This window comes from Opisthocomus hoazin, chromosome 4 (assembly GCF_030867145.1).
Source record: "Opisthocomus hoazin isolate bOpiHoa1 chromosome 4, bOpiHoa1.hap1, whole genome shotgun sequence".
Taxonomy (NCBI): domain Eukaryota; kingdom Metazoa; phylum Chordata; class Aves; order Opisthocomiformes; family Opisthocomidae; genus Opisthocomus; species Opisthocomus hoazin.
Window position 1 is genome coordinate 69,265,417 of NC_134417.1, and position 16,600 is coordinate 69,282,016.

General features: G+C 39.8%; 1 protein-coding gene across 2 annotated transcripts in view; it reads right to left on the reverse strand.

The window, feature by feature from the left end:
• Positions 1–16,600, reverse strand: part of PTTG1IP2 (PTTG1IP family member 2) — a 33,219-nt gene extending 16,619 nt beyond the window's left edge. For both annotated transcript variants that reach the window (XM_075419369.1, XM_075419368.1), the window contains exons 1-4: positions 16,440–16,600; positions 11,783–11,835; positions 7,485–7,593; positions 2,436–2,544 (exon numbers count right to left, since the gene is read on the reverse strand). In XM_075419369.1, the coding sequence (XP_075275484.1) occupies positions 2,436–2,544; positions 7,485–7,593; positions 11,783–11,835; positions 16,440–16,563 (395 nt within the window). In that variant the 5' untranslated portion in view covers positions 16,564–16,600. The remainder of the gene's footprint in view (positions 1–2,435; positions 2,545–7,484; positions 7,594–11,782; positions 11,836–16,439) is intronic.

A 16,600-nucleotide genomic window follows, 5' to 3' on the forward strand; every position in this document is an offset into this window, starting at 1 on the left:
ATTTTCTAGCTCCTCCTTTTTTGTTTCCACATAAAAAGTTAGAAAAATTTTGGGGGAGTTTAGTAGCAGGAAACACGTGCAACAGGTCACCTTTATTACGAAGCTATGTTAGACACTTCTGTAAAACTAACGAATTCCCCAAGAAGACCAGAAGCTCCCATTCCTGAGACTCTTTCTGCAAAACTATTTTACTGGAGACCCCAGTGTCTTGTAACTATGCAACAATGTCACTTCACACTGGTGTTGCAAAAATGCAAACCCACCAAAACAAGAAAATGCTGGTATAGGATTCATAAAATATATTTCTTCCCTATAATTAAAAGGAGCATTAAATATCTTCTGATTTCTAGACACTTATAAGTAATTGAGTTTTTCTTCAAAATTCAGAAAGTCTGAAATTATAAAAATTTAAAAAAAGTGGTTATTAAACCGAAGAAGCTCAACAGAGTCTATTTAGTATAGTTTCACGAATAGTTACATCTCAAGTATATGGAACCAGACTCAAAGCCCAAGCAGAGGATAAAAACAATGAACTGAAACAATGCATCAATAGGATTCCTGTGGTAGGGATAGCCTCACACGAGCCACTGATGGGGGGGTTAATGCACCTAAGTATTCTCTGTGTTCAAGGAAGATAAGTCCTGGCTGCTTAAACACTGAAACCCCACAGCTTAAAAATTCCCAGAAGGAATACTGATGCTTCTGCAAAACAAGGCTACGCCTGAGATCTGAGACAATACATCTAAGAAGCCAGGAAAACAGATCTAATACCACATTTTTAAAAATTTCCTTCTTCCAATTCATTAAAAAAAGAAGTTTGTTTTGTAGAAAAGGAGTCCCCAAAGTGAGAAAGCAGACAGCAAAAGAATTTCTGCCGAGAATCAGTGGATTTAAAGCCAGTAATATAACAGGGTTCAGTGTAATAATACATTCTGAATCCTCCTGAAACAAGCTGGACCCCACTCTCACAAGACCTTTATATCCCGAGTGTCAGAAGATTAAGCTTGACACCTTTGGAGTTCTGGCATAAGATGACTCTCATATAACCCTCTGTTTTTAGAATTAGATGTTACAGTACTGATTGACGACTTAGCTGCTAAAACTGAAGTCTGGTACAAATCTCTCTTTTCACAGGAATCAAGCTTTATTTGTTGGCATGTCAGCCACAGGAGCCTACTCAGTTCTTCAGCAGAGGAAGCTGGCAGATCTTACACAAAAATCAAAAACAGTTCTATACATCTTCAGGGCTTATCAGCACAGGGCTAAAGAGTTATCAAATTTTGCACTAGGACAGATTTGGTAGGTCAGTCTACCAGCAGAACAGGTGCATTCATCTTCCTTGGAGAAGAGAAAAGGGAATGACATGTTATTTACAATTATCTCCTTTTCTGAAAGCCACAAATGTACCGTATTTCTCTGGCCTGAAGGTCAGCACTAAACACCGTACAGCTGCATAAATTCTTAAAAAAACAAACAACCCTCAAACAAGAACAATGAATTATAGGTACGTGAAATAGTATAGAAATTGTTTTCTATCAAGAAATAAGGTCCACATTTAGTTCACGCAAGAAATACTGAAGGACAAAAGAAACAGAGCTAGCTGAAACTACATTGCACAGAAACCTGAGCGCTAAAGCTTCAGTGATGCAAGGAAGTATATTGTGCTGTCCCACTAAACAAGGCTTTCCAGGTGTTTCATCAGGGAATAAGCACTGATCACTTCACATGGCAGCACTGACTTACCTATTTTAGCTGCTTATTAATTATTTCCCTCCCTTTGAAGGATATTATCCAATCAAAAAAGTAAGCCAGTAGAAAGAAAAAAAAAGTTCTACAAATCCTCCAAGAGCTAAAGAACACTTAATGTTTGCAGTATTACTTCACTTGAAAATGTCAGTCACTCTTAGTTTCTCAGAGCAAAAAGTATCATCTTACGCTTAGAATATCTTGTTGAATTATCAAAGACAGCTAATCACTTAGATACCGACTGTCTGATGACAGATGCTAGAGCAAACTCTGGAGTATGGATAACAACTGCCATAGGACATTGTTTGCTGTACCAGGAGCTTGCCTTGAAAGAAATTATTTGTTCTGTTATCACAACAAGTAAGTATGTACTCCGCCACTGAAATATTTCCCATCCAATCTTAATAAGGAAGTGTAAAATGTAGAAATGTAAAGCAATAGCTTAAAGAACGTATCTGTGATGCTACCACTAGTAACATCACTTCAGTGTCATTCCAGCATCATTTCTAGTGTCATTCTGCCTGCCACTAAACACCTCTTTTTTTGGTTGTCTCTCAAACAAATAACACAAAGTGACCAAAACTGCTTCCAAATGAAAAGCTTCTTAGTATATAGGAGAGTAAAGATTGTAGGTAGATAGGTAAGACCAGCACCCAAAGTTAGTAAAGGAAACAAATATATGTATTTACCTCCTGGAATGCCTTCTGCAGTAACAGCAGTAACAGCAACAGACTGCTATGGATAGCAGAATGAGTCCAACTACTACAGCTATAGCAATAATTAAAGCTTCAAAGTTCACTGAAAAACAGGAATATATTCAAGTTGTTAGACTCCAGCACTAACATTTGTCTTTCTGTTAATTCTTCCCCTCCTTAACAAGCATTTTTTCACCTCTGTATTAAAAAAAATCATAAACAAATCAAACACAATTCTGTGCAACCACCCCAATTAAAACTCAGCATATCATATTAGCATTTTGCTACTATGCATAATCTACACTGAACAGGCATTAAATAAAGTTGCTCTTTACATATATGAAATTATTAAAAGTTATCCTATAATACTTTATATGATATATATCTACTGGTAGGATTCCACAGTTGTCCTCCCAATCACAATCTTGGCCAATGTATAGCACAAGTCATACAGATGCAGGATCGGCATACACATATCACAAGCAGCAGTTAGAGAAAGAGCACAATTAAATAAGACATCAGAGATTTGAAGAAGCCAATGTAAAACTCTCCATAAAACTATCTAAGTCATCTTCTATGTCCAAAGAGAGTCACCTTCTACGCCCAAAGAGCGATTAACAAATCGAGGGGAATTCTTTTAACTGCATACACTATAACAACTGTAGCTGTTCTAAACCAGAATAGGCTTGCATTCATACAGAAAGAATCAGAAACCTGATGTCCTGAAAATAAGCAGGGCCCAAGAAGAAAGCAAACAGGGAAGATAGAAGCAAAGCTATAAACACAACCCCAAGGAGTTAATTAAACGACCTAATTAAGGACAAAATGAAATCATTTAGGGAAGTTACAACAACAGAGATGATAAAAACTTAACTCCTCTCCCCACACATACCCCACACTGTCTATTTTAAAACAAGATGGGGGGAGCGGGCAGGGAAGCTGTCTCTTCTCCTTTCTCCCACATAAATGCCCCTGAACTCAGCCAGATTCAGCAGCTTCATGCTGTGGCAGTAATACAAAGTAGCTGCATGTACACTTCTTGCTGCTTCCAGATACTAGTGCTAAGACAGCCAAATTTAGCAAGAGAAGCTCAGAGGGGCTACGCTCTCTGATCACACGGACAAGCCAAAGAGTCCGTTACTTTGCTACAGATCTCACCCAACTCACATCTGGCCAAGCCATATCCTTCAGTAATCTTGCCAAAGATTAGATCCCAGCAAATATTTTTGCTTAGGTGTTATAATGTATTGGGTACAGTTTATAGTACAGATTAATACATAGCTTCTAGTTACAAGCAAATCCTGAAGATGTAAATTTTGAAAGTGACACATTTCACCATACGACATTTCTCATTCTGTTACTCACCTACAAGTTATAAGCAATTAAATATATCTCATTCAGTGAAGTAAAAACAAAAATTTTAATTTCCAATTATTTTTAAAGTATATTACTTTTTAAAATGCTATTTAATTGAAACAAAAAATTTATTTTGAACCTATTCAAGTGCAGAAAAAACACTATCAGTTTTCAGGCTGCACTCCTGTCTCTACTATCTATTTCATTTGCTTGTTATTCATGATAAACAATACAATAAAGCTACTTTGTATTATGTTGCTTCTATCCTATTATCTTTTTTTCACTGCTGGTTAAGCATCTGTCAACATGACTTATTCCATAAAAATTGTAAATGGAAGACAGTCATTTGTTTTTCGCTTTTTGAGAGCTGCAATATTCACCTTCATTTTCAGCAACACTGAGCCAATACTTGTCTCTTCATTTTATTTGCAAAAAGGAAAAACACCACCATGCTCACAAGGTAATTAGTTTTCCTGTTGTGTCCAAAGGGGACGGTCTCAGTAAGACTATATATCCCCATGGCATGTTGCTGTGTATAATTTATGCATCTCCTTAATAGGTTTATTTTAATATCTGAGGTTTTTCGTTGTTGTGTTAGTATTTTTCTTGTTTTTTATTTCCCCACTTTTACCTTTTTTGCTGAGAATGTGCTCCATTCTCTGTTTAAGCTGCATTCAATCTAGTAACACAAACAGCTCTGAAGCTAGAAGCCATTTGTATAGCAGAATTACAGCATCAAGAACACCCTCAGAACCAGTAGATACCAGTAATCACTGCTTTGCAAACGGACACAGCACAAGTGCACTTCTGTAATGGGTGTTGCTAGGACAGTCAACTTTCTTCAAAGCAGCTGTGTGGCCCTCCACCAGACCCACTCCAACAGGTCCATGTCTTTCCCGTGCTGAGCGCTCCAGAGCTGGATGCAGGACTCCAGGTGGGGTCTCACCAGAGCAGAGTAGAGGGGCAGAATCCCCTCCCTCAACCTGCTGCTTTTGATGCAGCCCAGCATATGCATATCGGTGGCTCATGTCCAGCTTTTCATCCACCAGTACCCCCAGGTCCTTCTCGGCAGGGCTGCTCTCAATCCCTTCATCCCCCACCCTGTATTCATACCAGCGGTTGCCCTGACCCAGGTGCAGGACCTTGCACTTGGCCTTGTGGAACCTCATGAGGTTCACATAGTCCCAGCCCTTCAGCTTGCCCAGGTCCCTGTGGATGGCATCCTGTCCCTCAGGTGTGTTGACTGCACTGCTCAGCTTGGTGTCATCCGCAAACTTGTTGAGGGTGCACTCGATCCTACTGTCTATGTCATTGATGAAAATGTTAAACAGCACTGGTCCCAGTACGGACCCCTGAGGGACACCACTCATCACTGATCTCCACCTGGACATTAAGCCGTTGACCACCACCCTCTGTATGTGACCTTCCAACCAATTCCTTAGCCACCAAACAGTCCAATCATCAAAACCGTATCTCTCCAATGTGGAGAGAAGGATGTTGTGGGGGTCCGTGTCAAAGGCCTTACAGAAGTCCAGACAGATCACATTCATAGCTCTTCCCTTGCCCATTGGTGTCATCACTCCATCACAGAAAGCCAGTAGGTTGGTGAGGCAGGACTTGCCCTTGGTGAAGCCATACTGGCTGTCTCGAGTCACCTCCCTGTCCTCCATGGGCCTTAGCATAGCTTCTAGGAGGATCTGTTCCATGGTCTCCCCAGGCACAGAGGTGAGGCTGGCAGGTCGGTAGTTCCCAGGGTCCTCCTTTCAACCCTTTTTAAAAATACATGTGATGTTTCCCTTCTTGCATTCACCAGGGACATCGACTGACTGCCATGACTTCCCAGATATCGGGGAGAGTGGCCTGGCCAACTACGTCAGCCAATTCCCTCGGGACTCTGGGATGCATCTCATCAGGTCCCACAGACTTCTCTATGTTCAGGCTCCTCAGGTGGTCACAAACCTGATCTTCTCTTATAGTGGGAGGAACTTTGCTCCCTCAGTCCCTGTCTTGCGGTCCATCCAGTCAAGAGGTGTGGGAAGAGAGGCTGCCAGTGAAGATGGAGGCAATAAAGTTGCCAAGTACCTCAGCCTTCTCCTTGTCCAGTGTTACCAGTTTGCCAGTCTTGCTCATGGTGGGGGGAAACACTTTCTTTGACCTTCCTTTTCTGGCTGACATACCTGTAGAAGCCCTTATTATTCTTTGTGTCCCTCGCCAAATTCAGCTCCAGCTGCACCTTGGCCTTCCTGACACCATCCCTACACATCCCCTTTTTGTTCTATTTTCTTCCCCTATCCCACTGTGGCCAGAAGAGGGAGGGAGGGAACGAGCAGGTGTGTGGGTACTTAGCTGTTAGCAGAAGTCAACACACCACACTTCCAGAAAAAAGTTTACTTAACAGATCATAGGAACAGCATTTACTATCATATTGAAAGGCCAGTTTCCTTAAAAGTGCACCTTATCAGCGAAATTACATACCTTCTCTAGATCTAAAAAAACTCCAGAAGTCTAAGCATAAATGCTTTCTCTCACAAAACGAAGCATAGAGCCATTCTGCTACAAGCAAGGAATTGGTAAAGTTCTCCTGTACTGTGCAATCTAGTACCTCAGTTTGCAGGTATTGTAGGAAGTGGGAGTGTTCAGAAACTTGCACGTTCCATTTTAGTAGCAATCTTCTACCGCTGCTACTCTAATTTAAAGACTACTCCATAATCTCACTGCTCCAAGTGTGGTAACTTTAATTTACAGTTAACATAGTCACTGATAGTTCATCACCACTTGTTTTTGTCCTTTAGCCTCCTGGTGTTCACAAGCAAACACACAGAAAGCAGAAAGCCTTTGCTTTGCTGGACTGAAGATATGCTCTTATTTCATATGACAAGCTTTACAATGTCTTATTCGTTCTCTGTTCCAGTGTAGTCTGAATTTAGATCTGTATACACAGTATTGCAAAAATAGCTCCAAACATTTCACCCCCATGGAAGCATATGCACTGCAGTGTATTTTGTAATAAACAATGCAAATCAAAAGGAACTCTAAGAACAAGGAAATGATGCAGCAGTACAGCCTACAGGGGCATTCTGCAGTTTCCTTTTTAACCTTAACCGCATTGCTGTCAGCACCCACAGACCACACCACTTTTTCAGTTGTTCAAGCAAAAACAGCATTCAAGAGTGTTTTGGGTGGTTCCGTTCCGCTGGTACTGGTTCACTGCTACCACTGCAATACACTATAAAAACTGTGGATCCAGGCATATCATAAAATATTTTTTTAAATTTTTAAAAAAGTAAGAATGGTCGCCTTTTGTCAACAGGGACTGACCTTATTTCCTTGTACCTCAGAAGTATGGTTTACAAAACAGGTGAATTCTGACTACCTACATAAAATACTCGGAACATTCCAACATGATTGGTTCCCAGTTTAGATTTTAGCACCAACAGAACTTCACTACATAGTAAATGTTTTAAAGCCATTGGATTAGCATAACTGTACTGGCTGTTCACAAAGAACCCTTAGCAATGACTGTCCTGTAAGTCCAGAAGGTTAGAGATCATGGCTCCAAATCATAATCACTGCCTCCTCCCCCCACCCCTCCAAATCAATTATCAGGAATCAGCTCTAGTAAGCGGTAGTCTTATCTAATCATACTCATAAATAAATCTCTACAGCAAAAGTAAAATTAGTACCTACTCCAGCAAACTCCCCATCGTGCATTTGAGAGTGAACATAACGAAGATGGTGGAAGAATGCTTCTTACAGGGTAATCAATACAAGTGTTGTTGGTGTAACACCAAAGGCACTGTGCAAAAGAAACAAATAAAAAACCCCAAATTATTGATCTTCAAAAACAGTTTACAATTTAGTGCTCGTCTCCACAGACAGAATTCTTAAGTGTGTACAGATATACCCGAAGTGCTTTGTAGTATAAAATCTACGGAACTCCTGGTACAATTCCTTAGTAGGCCTAAACTGAAATGTGAATAAGTAAATTTTGTACTTATAGGTAATAAATATTTACACTAGCCTGAAAATATTTAGGAACATATTGACATACTCTATGTACTTGAGGATAAAATGGCTTTGGGTTTAGAATTACTGAAATTAACAAGAAACACAAAATCAGAAAGCCAGCTGTTCAGAATGTTAAAACACTTCCTATTTTTGAGGAATACAAACACACTTAAAATCTTACTTCAGCCCTATATTTGACTATCAACAAAAAGAAAAAGTAAAGAACCCTTACAATTCTACAAGAGCTTTTGCTGCAAGGTAGTAAAAGACATAGCCTTATCCAATCTGTGTTGCAAAGTACATTGGGTACCTTAATTGTGCACACTTGCGTATCTGGAAATTTTTTAAATTTCTTACATGTATTACAGTTACAACACCAGCACAACATTTTTGCTTTTTAGGTCATCACTAAGCATCAAGCTTAAGTTCTGTTTTTCATCTGTGAAAATAGATACTCATTCAAAATTCCTTTACCACACAACTCAACCAATGAAGAAGTTTTGGATGACAGTAAAAGGAATCCTTGACAGAACAGGGTTTTTCAGGATTCATTCTAGAAAGAGCTCATCCAGGAACTATGCTTTATCTAACAGTACTATCAAGAATATCTCTGTCATACATCCTCAGTTGCACAAAGTCTGTATCTTGCTCTAAAGGGTTAGAAAACGTTAAGTACAAAGGAAACCATTTGTAGTAGATCTTGCTCTCTTGAAAAAAGTGAAGAAAGAGACAAGAAAAATTTATTCATATTTTGTAGATGGTAGACTGTACAAGTCAAGCATACCCATCAAGACACATCAACAAAAATGATTCAGGAGGCAGAATAGCCTTTGCAAAAAAAAATGCTCTCCTAAGCTTAAATTTTAATCAAGGATGTTAGATAAGAACATGCTTTTTTTGTTGGATCAATTATTTAGTAAGAATTAAGAGTTCAAAGATAATTACTAATAGGGGCAGACTAAAAGTCATTGCTAAATTCATTCGAATGTAATGTTGACCCTGTTTTGAGTAGGAGGCTGGACTAGATGACTTATGAGGTCTCTTCTAGCCTGAACGACTATACTGTTGGTGACAACTGGGAGCACAGAAAGGTCAGCTGTATCACTCTGATGGAGACTACTGCATGTAACTATTAAAAAAAATGTACAGCCCAAAAGGCAATACCTGATACAGCTACTGATTAGTGTAGAGGCTGAAGTAAGAGAAAATACTTCAACCGATTCCTTCCCAAAGCTAAAAATTGAGCTAATCGTCATAATCATTAGAAAAAAGCAAAAAAGTCTAAACACTCAAGGGTGAAACGTTTCCTTAACTTTCATTCTCATCTACATAACCTCAAAATGAAGACAAGAAAGATTTTATTTTATTTAGAGGTAAATCATAGATCCTTTGCAGAGTATGCTGGGAACCACATTCACACTCTGATGGACATCACTGACTTTATTTCAGTAGAGTCTCACGTGGATAATGAAGTGCAACATCATTAATTCAGTCCACACTCTTTTTAAGGACATATTCTCAGTATTAAAAGATACAACATAGTAACTACGAACACAAGATGAATGCTTCCTTCTCTACAATCAGACAGATGTATGCAATTGACTATGATCCCCACCTTTCCTTAAAAAAAATTGGCTGTATATATTGATCATGTAATTTCCTATAGCTGTTAGCTTCTTTTTCTTTAATGCCCAGCTTGCCTAAAATCCATTTTCCACAAGAATTTAGATTCCATACGTTTTTTATTAGGACAAAGATGAGAATGACAAAAATAAACAGCCGAGGGGAAAAGCATCTTGGTAGACTACTTGAAAGATAAAAATGAGGCTTTGCAAAGTTCTCCAGAATGCTGAGGCTCTACACCTGCACACTGATCTTAAAACGTAGTCCTATCTTTAACTAGTGCTTGCATGATGTATTTTGTCTTCTACACTGTCATATGGAGTTAGAAATATGAAGAGAAAACTCTTTCAAGATGTTAATCAATAGATATTTACACATTATCTGGTAATATATAAAGTTCTCAAATTTTAATACACCTGGTAATCTGCTAGTCATAATAGTAAATATTTCTTTGAATAAACTAAGTTCTGGGATTCAACAGTTCTAATCAAAACCCTTACGTGTTAGTACCATATTGTAAGGAAGAAGATGAAATGCAACAACATATGTATAAAATAACCACTCAGAACTTATTGATAAAAACATGACAAAATAGGTATTCACCAACTCTAAAGACCAACTCGGTTATAACTATGATAAACAAAACCTAAGCATTTTTAATTATAATTTTATTTAACTGAACTAAATTACTACATTTTAGGGTTTGTTTGGAACTGTTTTTATCTGTTCACGAAATGTTTAATTCTCATTTTTATCTGCTGCTATCTGTATTATCACCAATATGAAAACCTGATTTTTTTTTTCTACTAAAGCAATTAAACATAGTAATTTCAGCAATCCTTTGTTTTTGTATGGCTCACACAAATGCTAATGGCTTTGTTCTGTAGCCTTTAATTTTTGTTTTATTAATGTATATGCGATGGTCTAAATCAAGTCTAAACTCCTTTCTTCAAGGTTAACATTGATGCTATTCAAGCAGTTGCCCTGAATCATCCATCATTCTGTCACCAAAACAAGCCTGGACACTGTCATTGGTTTGACAGATTCTGAAAACAATGTATCTATAACTCTGTTAGTGTCTTCAGTACACACACACAGCTAAGGGATTTATTTTACTCACAAGGTGAACACATAGCTCCCAGGTTAATAAAAGCTGTGGTCGTGTATCTGCGGCAGCAGTGGCAGCACTTTTTTGAAGTGACAGTCACAGCAGTGGTAGTGCTGAACATTTAATCTTTAATGACCCATATTTTCCATTTACTACTTTATGCTTTTGAAGATGAAGTGTTCTGTACACAATGCCATATACAGGTCTGACAACACACAATAACCACATCAATACAAGGTAATTAATATTTTTCCATTTAAAAGCCAAAAGATGCACGACAAGCATAAAACAGGTAAGTTCAGAAATTTCTCAGTTTTCCCTAGTGAAAAAGTTTTGCAGTAACTTATGTAACTTAGACTCCTGAAATATTTCTTTTCAGTGGCATCTGAAGTTAGAATTCAAGACAATCTCTCACTTTAAACAGGAGTTCCTTCTGCTCTACAGGGACAGACACCTTTTGCATCCTTATCACGACTGTTATTATGGAGCTCAAAAGGTTTTGCCCAAAGAACAGAGAAACAAAATTTATTGTTTTAAATGTCTGTCTTACCGCAATCTCATTGGAAATCTAAACACTCTGCTACCAGAACAGTGACCCAGCCTGGCAGTCTGATGTCATTAGTGAAGAGGCTGACTTGTCTGAACATCTACAAAGCCGATCCAGTCTGCCTCACTTAAATACATTTCTTGGGGCATCTCCAGAGAAAGGCATTTCTGGTTTATTTACATGAATTTCCCAGTTCTCCTATCCAGCATACAAGAAATGTAAGGCATTTTAGCCACAGAAGATTCAGTTAATCTAGACCTTTTATATGGGAAATTTAACTAAGTGCTGCTTGCAAAATGAGGATGAGCCTAAACAAGCAGCAACACCAACTTGCTCAGTTGTGGTACGAAAGCATTGAGCACAGGCTGAAACTGGAAGTCTGGATGCTACACGATCTGTCCTCTCCAGGCATTCAGAGAAATACTGAGTGACCAAATGATGGAGCAACCATGGCAAAGTGAAAGCACAGTGGCGTGGAGGGTGACAGAGGGGAAGCACCACATCAGTTGACTCATGTAAATAAAACTAGAACTGACTGATCTTGACTTCCTCTTATTATGGGTAATTTGACTAGAATCACCATTAAAAACAAAACAAACACCCCACCAAACAGCCAAACAAATCCTAACAATTTGATTTCATATTAAGTGGAAAAATCACCAAATTCTTACCAATCAAAAAGGATATTAAAAATCTTACCGAAACATTTTTTAGACATTCTTCACAGGACCTCTGGGAAAACTCTGAACATGCTAGAAAAAAAAAGAAAAATATACACAGGTGATACATTTATTTTTACTCACTAATGTCAAGCATTTAACATAATATTAACCTTTTTCTTTATTCTACTTCTAGATACAAGCAACAGTTTTGACTGAAGTAATGAAAGGTAAATAATTCCATTCCAGGAGACCTGCAGCAAACAGATACAAAACATTCAAGTTTGACCTCTGACATAGTTAGGGAAACAATTCAAGCTTACCTTTAACTTCAGTTTGCTTTCTGGAAGGACAATGCGGGAGATAGAACCCAGGAGCCTCCCTGCATCTCTGCTGCAGTTGTAAGATTTTTATACCTCAATTTAGAGAGCATTCCAAGTTTTAAAGCTTTGGAAGCCTAGCAAAAGCTGACCCTTGCCTAAGTTTGGTCCCCCTTCCATAGATCTTAACCTTTTTCTGGGGGAAAAAAGTTTTTAAAAGATAAAGCTCTTCAAATAACATTATTTTAAATAACAATAAAAAAATATTTTCAAACATAGGACACAAAGTTGTTTTGTAAGAGGTCAGCAAGAACTCTTAACAGAAGTTTAAAAAGCCAAGTCATGTGGAAGGACTTTATTCACATTTTCTTTGGATTTTAAAAACCCTCTTCTATCCTAAAAAAAGAAAATGTACTTGTGTTCACATGGAGAGAATTCCAGTCAAAGGCTACGACTTTCATTCAGAAGTACTGAACACTTGTCATCTTATGACCAATCTTTTTTTATCCACAATGCAGACATAATTTGTTGCCCGCAGGACCATGTACATGCCATAGTCTTGACCCAGATGAACTACTCGACAGATGAGGGGCAGTCTCCTCTCCTGGTCTGAACTAGGAGTTTCTTCCAATAGTTCCTATGATAATTTTTAATACTTTTTAATGAAACTAACTTTTGGTTATTTCCACATATATCATAAACATGAGGGGAAAACATCTCCAAATCAGGAATCCAGTTCTACTTTTAATGAATAACTGCATTAGTCACAAGCAGTTATCAACTTGAGATAAATTATTGGCATGTTTTGAGACAACTGCATATTTCAATACTTTCATTTCATAATTCAGTATTTCACCTTTCTGGTACTAATTCTTAACATTAAATGTATTTTATGTACCTGTATATTTGGCTTTATTTAATATATCCATAGAAAAAAAAACACTTACTAGCTTTTCCAGTACCAATTAACATTGTTACAGGTACCAGTTAACCGAGAAGCACCCTAAATGTAAGCCCCATATAACAATTCATGGGAAAAAAACATGAAAAGCAGATTCGGAAATAGTTCTCAGTATAAACTCAATGATTTTCAAATGGGATTATTCCACTTGGAGTACCACCATGCTTATTATAAAAACACTTCATTAATTTCCAATTTAAGATATTTACAACACCTAAACAAACCAGCTTTCTGAACATGAATTAGCGAGTACTGTCAGCAACATGCAAGTACACCAAGGACTTCTAAAAATGTGGTTTAGGTTACTTTTGCAGTAACTGCAGCAAAGTGAAGAAATGTAACTTTCCTTAAACTCTTATCAAAGGAGGTAATCTCACAAGCTTTTCATGCTGTTTATCTTCTTTGACTGCCTCCCTACCGACATATTCTAGCAGATAACCTATAATGGCATATAACCAAAAGAAAGGGGGTTAAATGATAAAAAAATTACACTTCTATTATTTATGTTTATTCTAAAGAACAGCATAAGAGAGTCTTAATGAAAATACTTCAAAATATATCATCATATCTCAAAAATCAAAACATCTTTATGTACCACTGCTACAAAATTTAACATTACTATGAGTGATTTTTTTTTTCCATTCTGCTTTATATATTTCTCTGGGTTACATAACTTACAAAAACATATAAAATTCCCACCAGTTACAGTGCTCTCCACAAGAGCAGAAGATACAACAAAACACCTCTCAAACTGGAAAAGAAGATGAAAAACCCAACAAACATCCCTTCCAATCCACCTTGCTAAAGCACTATGTGTACCAGCACAATAAACAAAAACAACTTTGAATTATTTTTTTTTTTTATTCAAACAGATATCAAGTTGGCAGTCCCCCTCTAGTATTTCAAGGGACGACTGCATTATCTTTATAGGGGAAAAAAATAAATGTAAGCCACAGCACCACCACCACTAATAACTCGGTTTGTATTTTAAACAGCATTTATCAAATGTAACAATTCCTTCCCTACTAGCATATAACATCAGCATTCATCACCTAACATGAATAAAATGAGAAATTATTTTTACATACCAAGCCTGGTTTACCAAACAGTGGAAGCATTACCTTGATAAGTGGTGCTATTTTTACCAAAACAGTTTTGTGTAACACTTTGTACAGAATGAACTGTAGCTGTATGAAGATTATACTCTCAGAAGGGAAGAAAAAGCTATTACTGTCCATGCACCTTTTTTTTTAAAACAATCACAATGCTGCCTACACATACAAGAATTGTACTAAGTTAACTATACATCAATTCTCTATATGATCTCACTTTGTAGGAGACATACTCATGGACCAGAGTAACAATGCACAAATACAGAACAAAGGCTGCTCCTCCACAAAACGCGGGTAAAAACAATGACCCACAAAACAAAACAGTGCAACTGCTCAGACAGTCAGAAACCTTTCAACACCTACACTAATTCATAGCTAGTTTATTTTAATTTGTTCTCTGCCCCCATTCTCACGAGAACACTGTTCTTCAACAGTTGTTCCCTCCTACTGGTATAAAAGTATCTTCTCCAAGTACTCTTACTCCCCCTTAACCTTCCCCCTGCTCCCGCAATTAAAACTATACTCTTCTTGGTATTTTCTGAAATTGGGAACAATACAGCCCTGTAGCCCTGCTTTGTGCTAGTCCAGCCCTGTTGAATGCAGGTGCTGAACTTGTGGAACACTGAGCAGAATGGCGTATCAGGTCCCACAATCTTGCAAAACTACCATAAAACTGCCATCTCTCTCTTCACAAGAACATCACTTCAGTAAGTGATATGCATCTGACAGTCTTAGTTTTAAGATTAAAATAATACTAGCCACAGGGCACAACAATCCATCTTTTATTTTTCAGATTAACCTTATTTCTAATATTTATTCCTTAAAGGCCATCCACACCTTTCTGTATAATGCCATGATCCTCCTCCGTATCAACAACCAACTTTGTGTCACGAGCAAATTCTTAAACTCACATAAGAATAACAATATGTGAAAACTTCTTTCCTATGGAATCCAGAAGCCGCTCCACTACTAATTCAACATGTTTTTTGGCTCCAACCAAACTCTTTGGTTTTGTTTATGTTTCTCAGAATTACCAGAAAAAAAACTGAGTAACTTGCAGTTATTAGCAGGTCTAACTGTTGTTCTTTCTTCTCTAATAACTGAAGAACACCGATAGTTCCATTTCTCTTTTGCTTCAAGTTAGTTGTCTCACAAAGTTGGATACTTCCTTTTCAAGTATAAACCCTTCTGTAAAAGAAATGAAACACCTCAAATCGGACCCTAAACACACACAGAATCATAGGATCACAGAATCATAGGTTGGAAAAGACCTCTAAGATCATCAAGTCCAATCATCCACCCAACATCAACATGCCTACTAAGCCATATCCCGAAGTGCCACATCTACACGTTTTTTAAAGGCCTCCAGGGATGGTGACTCCGCCACCTCCCTGGGCAGCCTGTTCCAATGCCTGACCACTCTTTCAGGAAAGAAATTTTTCCTAATATCCAATCTAAACCCGCTCTGACGCAACTTGAGGCCATTGCCTCTCATCCTATCACTAGTTACTTGAGGGAAGAGACCAACACCTGCCTCACTACACCCTCCTTTCAGGTAGTGGTAGAGAGCAATAAGGTCCCCCCTCAACCTCCTCTTCTCCAGACTAAACAGCCCCAGCTCCCTCAGCCCCTCCTAGTGAGACTTGTTCTCTAGAGCCCTCACCAGCCTCGCTGCCCACACGCCAAGGTCCGCTTGAGATTCCCTAATTTAATGCACACTAGGCTGACATCCACCTTTCTGGTCACCTCTGTTAATGGCAACCAAATCTGAGGACGAGCCTCACCGACCGCTTTCCAAAAGCGGCTACGAGATGAACGATTCCAAGAGAACGGGACGGCAAGAGCACCTCCGTCAGCCGCTCCTTCCAAGCCACGTCCCTGGGCAGAGAAAGCCCAGGCCGTTGCCGCCTCCTGGCAGCAAGGCTCCTGACCCACGGCCCCGCAGCCGGCCAGCAGCACGGGCCCCAGCGCCACCGCCCCGTTCCTCGGCGGGAGGCTCGGAGCCAGGCCCCGGGGAGCAGGCCGCCTCTCCCGCCTCCCCCGCCCGGCACCAGCCCGCTCCGAGCCCGGGGCCGAGGCAGACCCCGGCGCTCCGCCAGCCCTCCAGAAGGCGCTGCCGAGCGGCGCCGGGCGCCTGCGGGCCTTGGGGGGAGCGGGGTGGGCGGCTCTGCCCGTCCCTCCGGCCACTGCCCCGCTCGGGGCCGAGCGCGGCCCTCCATAGGGAAACGCCCCGGGAAGGCCCCGCGCCCGCGGGGAGCAAGGGAACGGCTGCGCGCAGCCCCGCGGCTCCCCGCCCCTCCTTACCGCGAGCCGGCGCTGGCGGAGCCGTGGCGGTGAGGTCCGCCAGCCCCATCCCGGCGCCACCACAGGCCAGCGCCAAGCCCCGCAGCCACAGCGGCCACAGCGCCCGCGACCGCAGGGCCTCCATCGCCGGGCCGGGCCGGGCCGCGCGCGCACCGGGAACC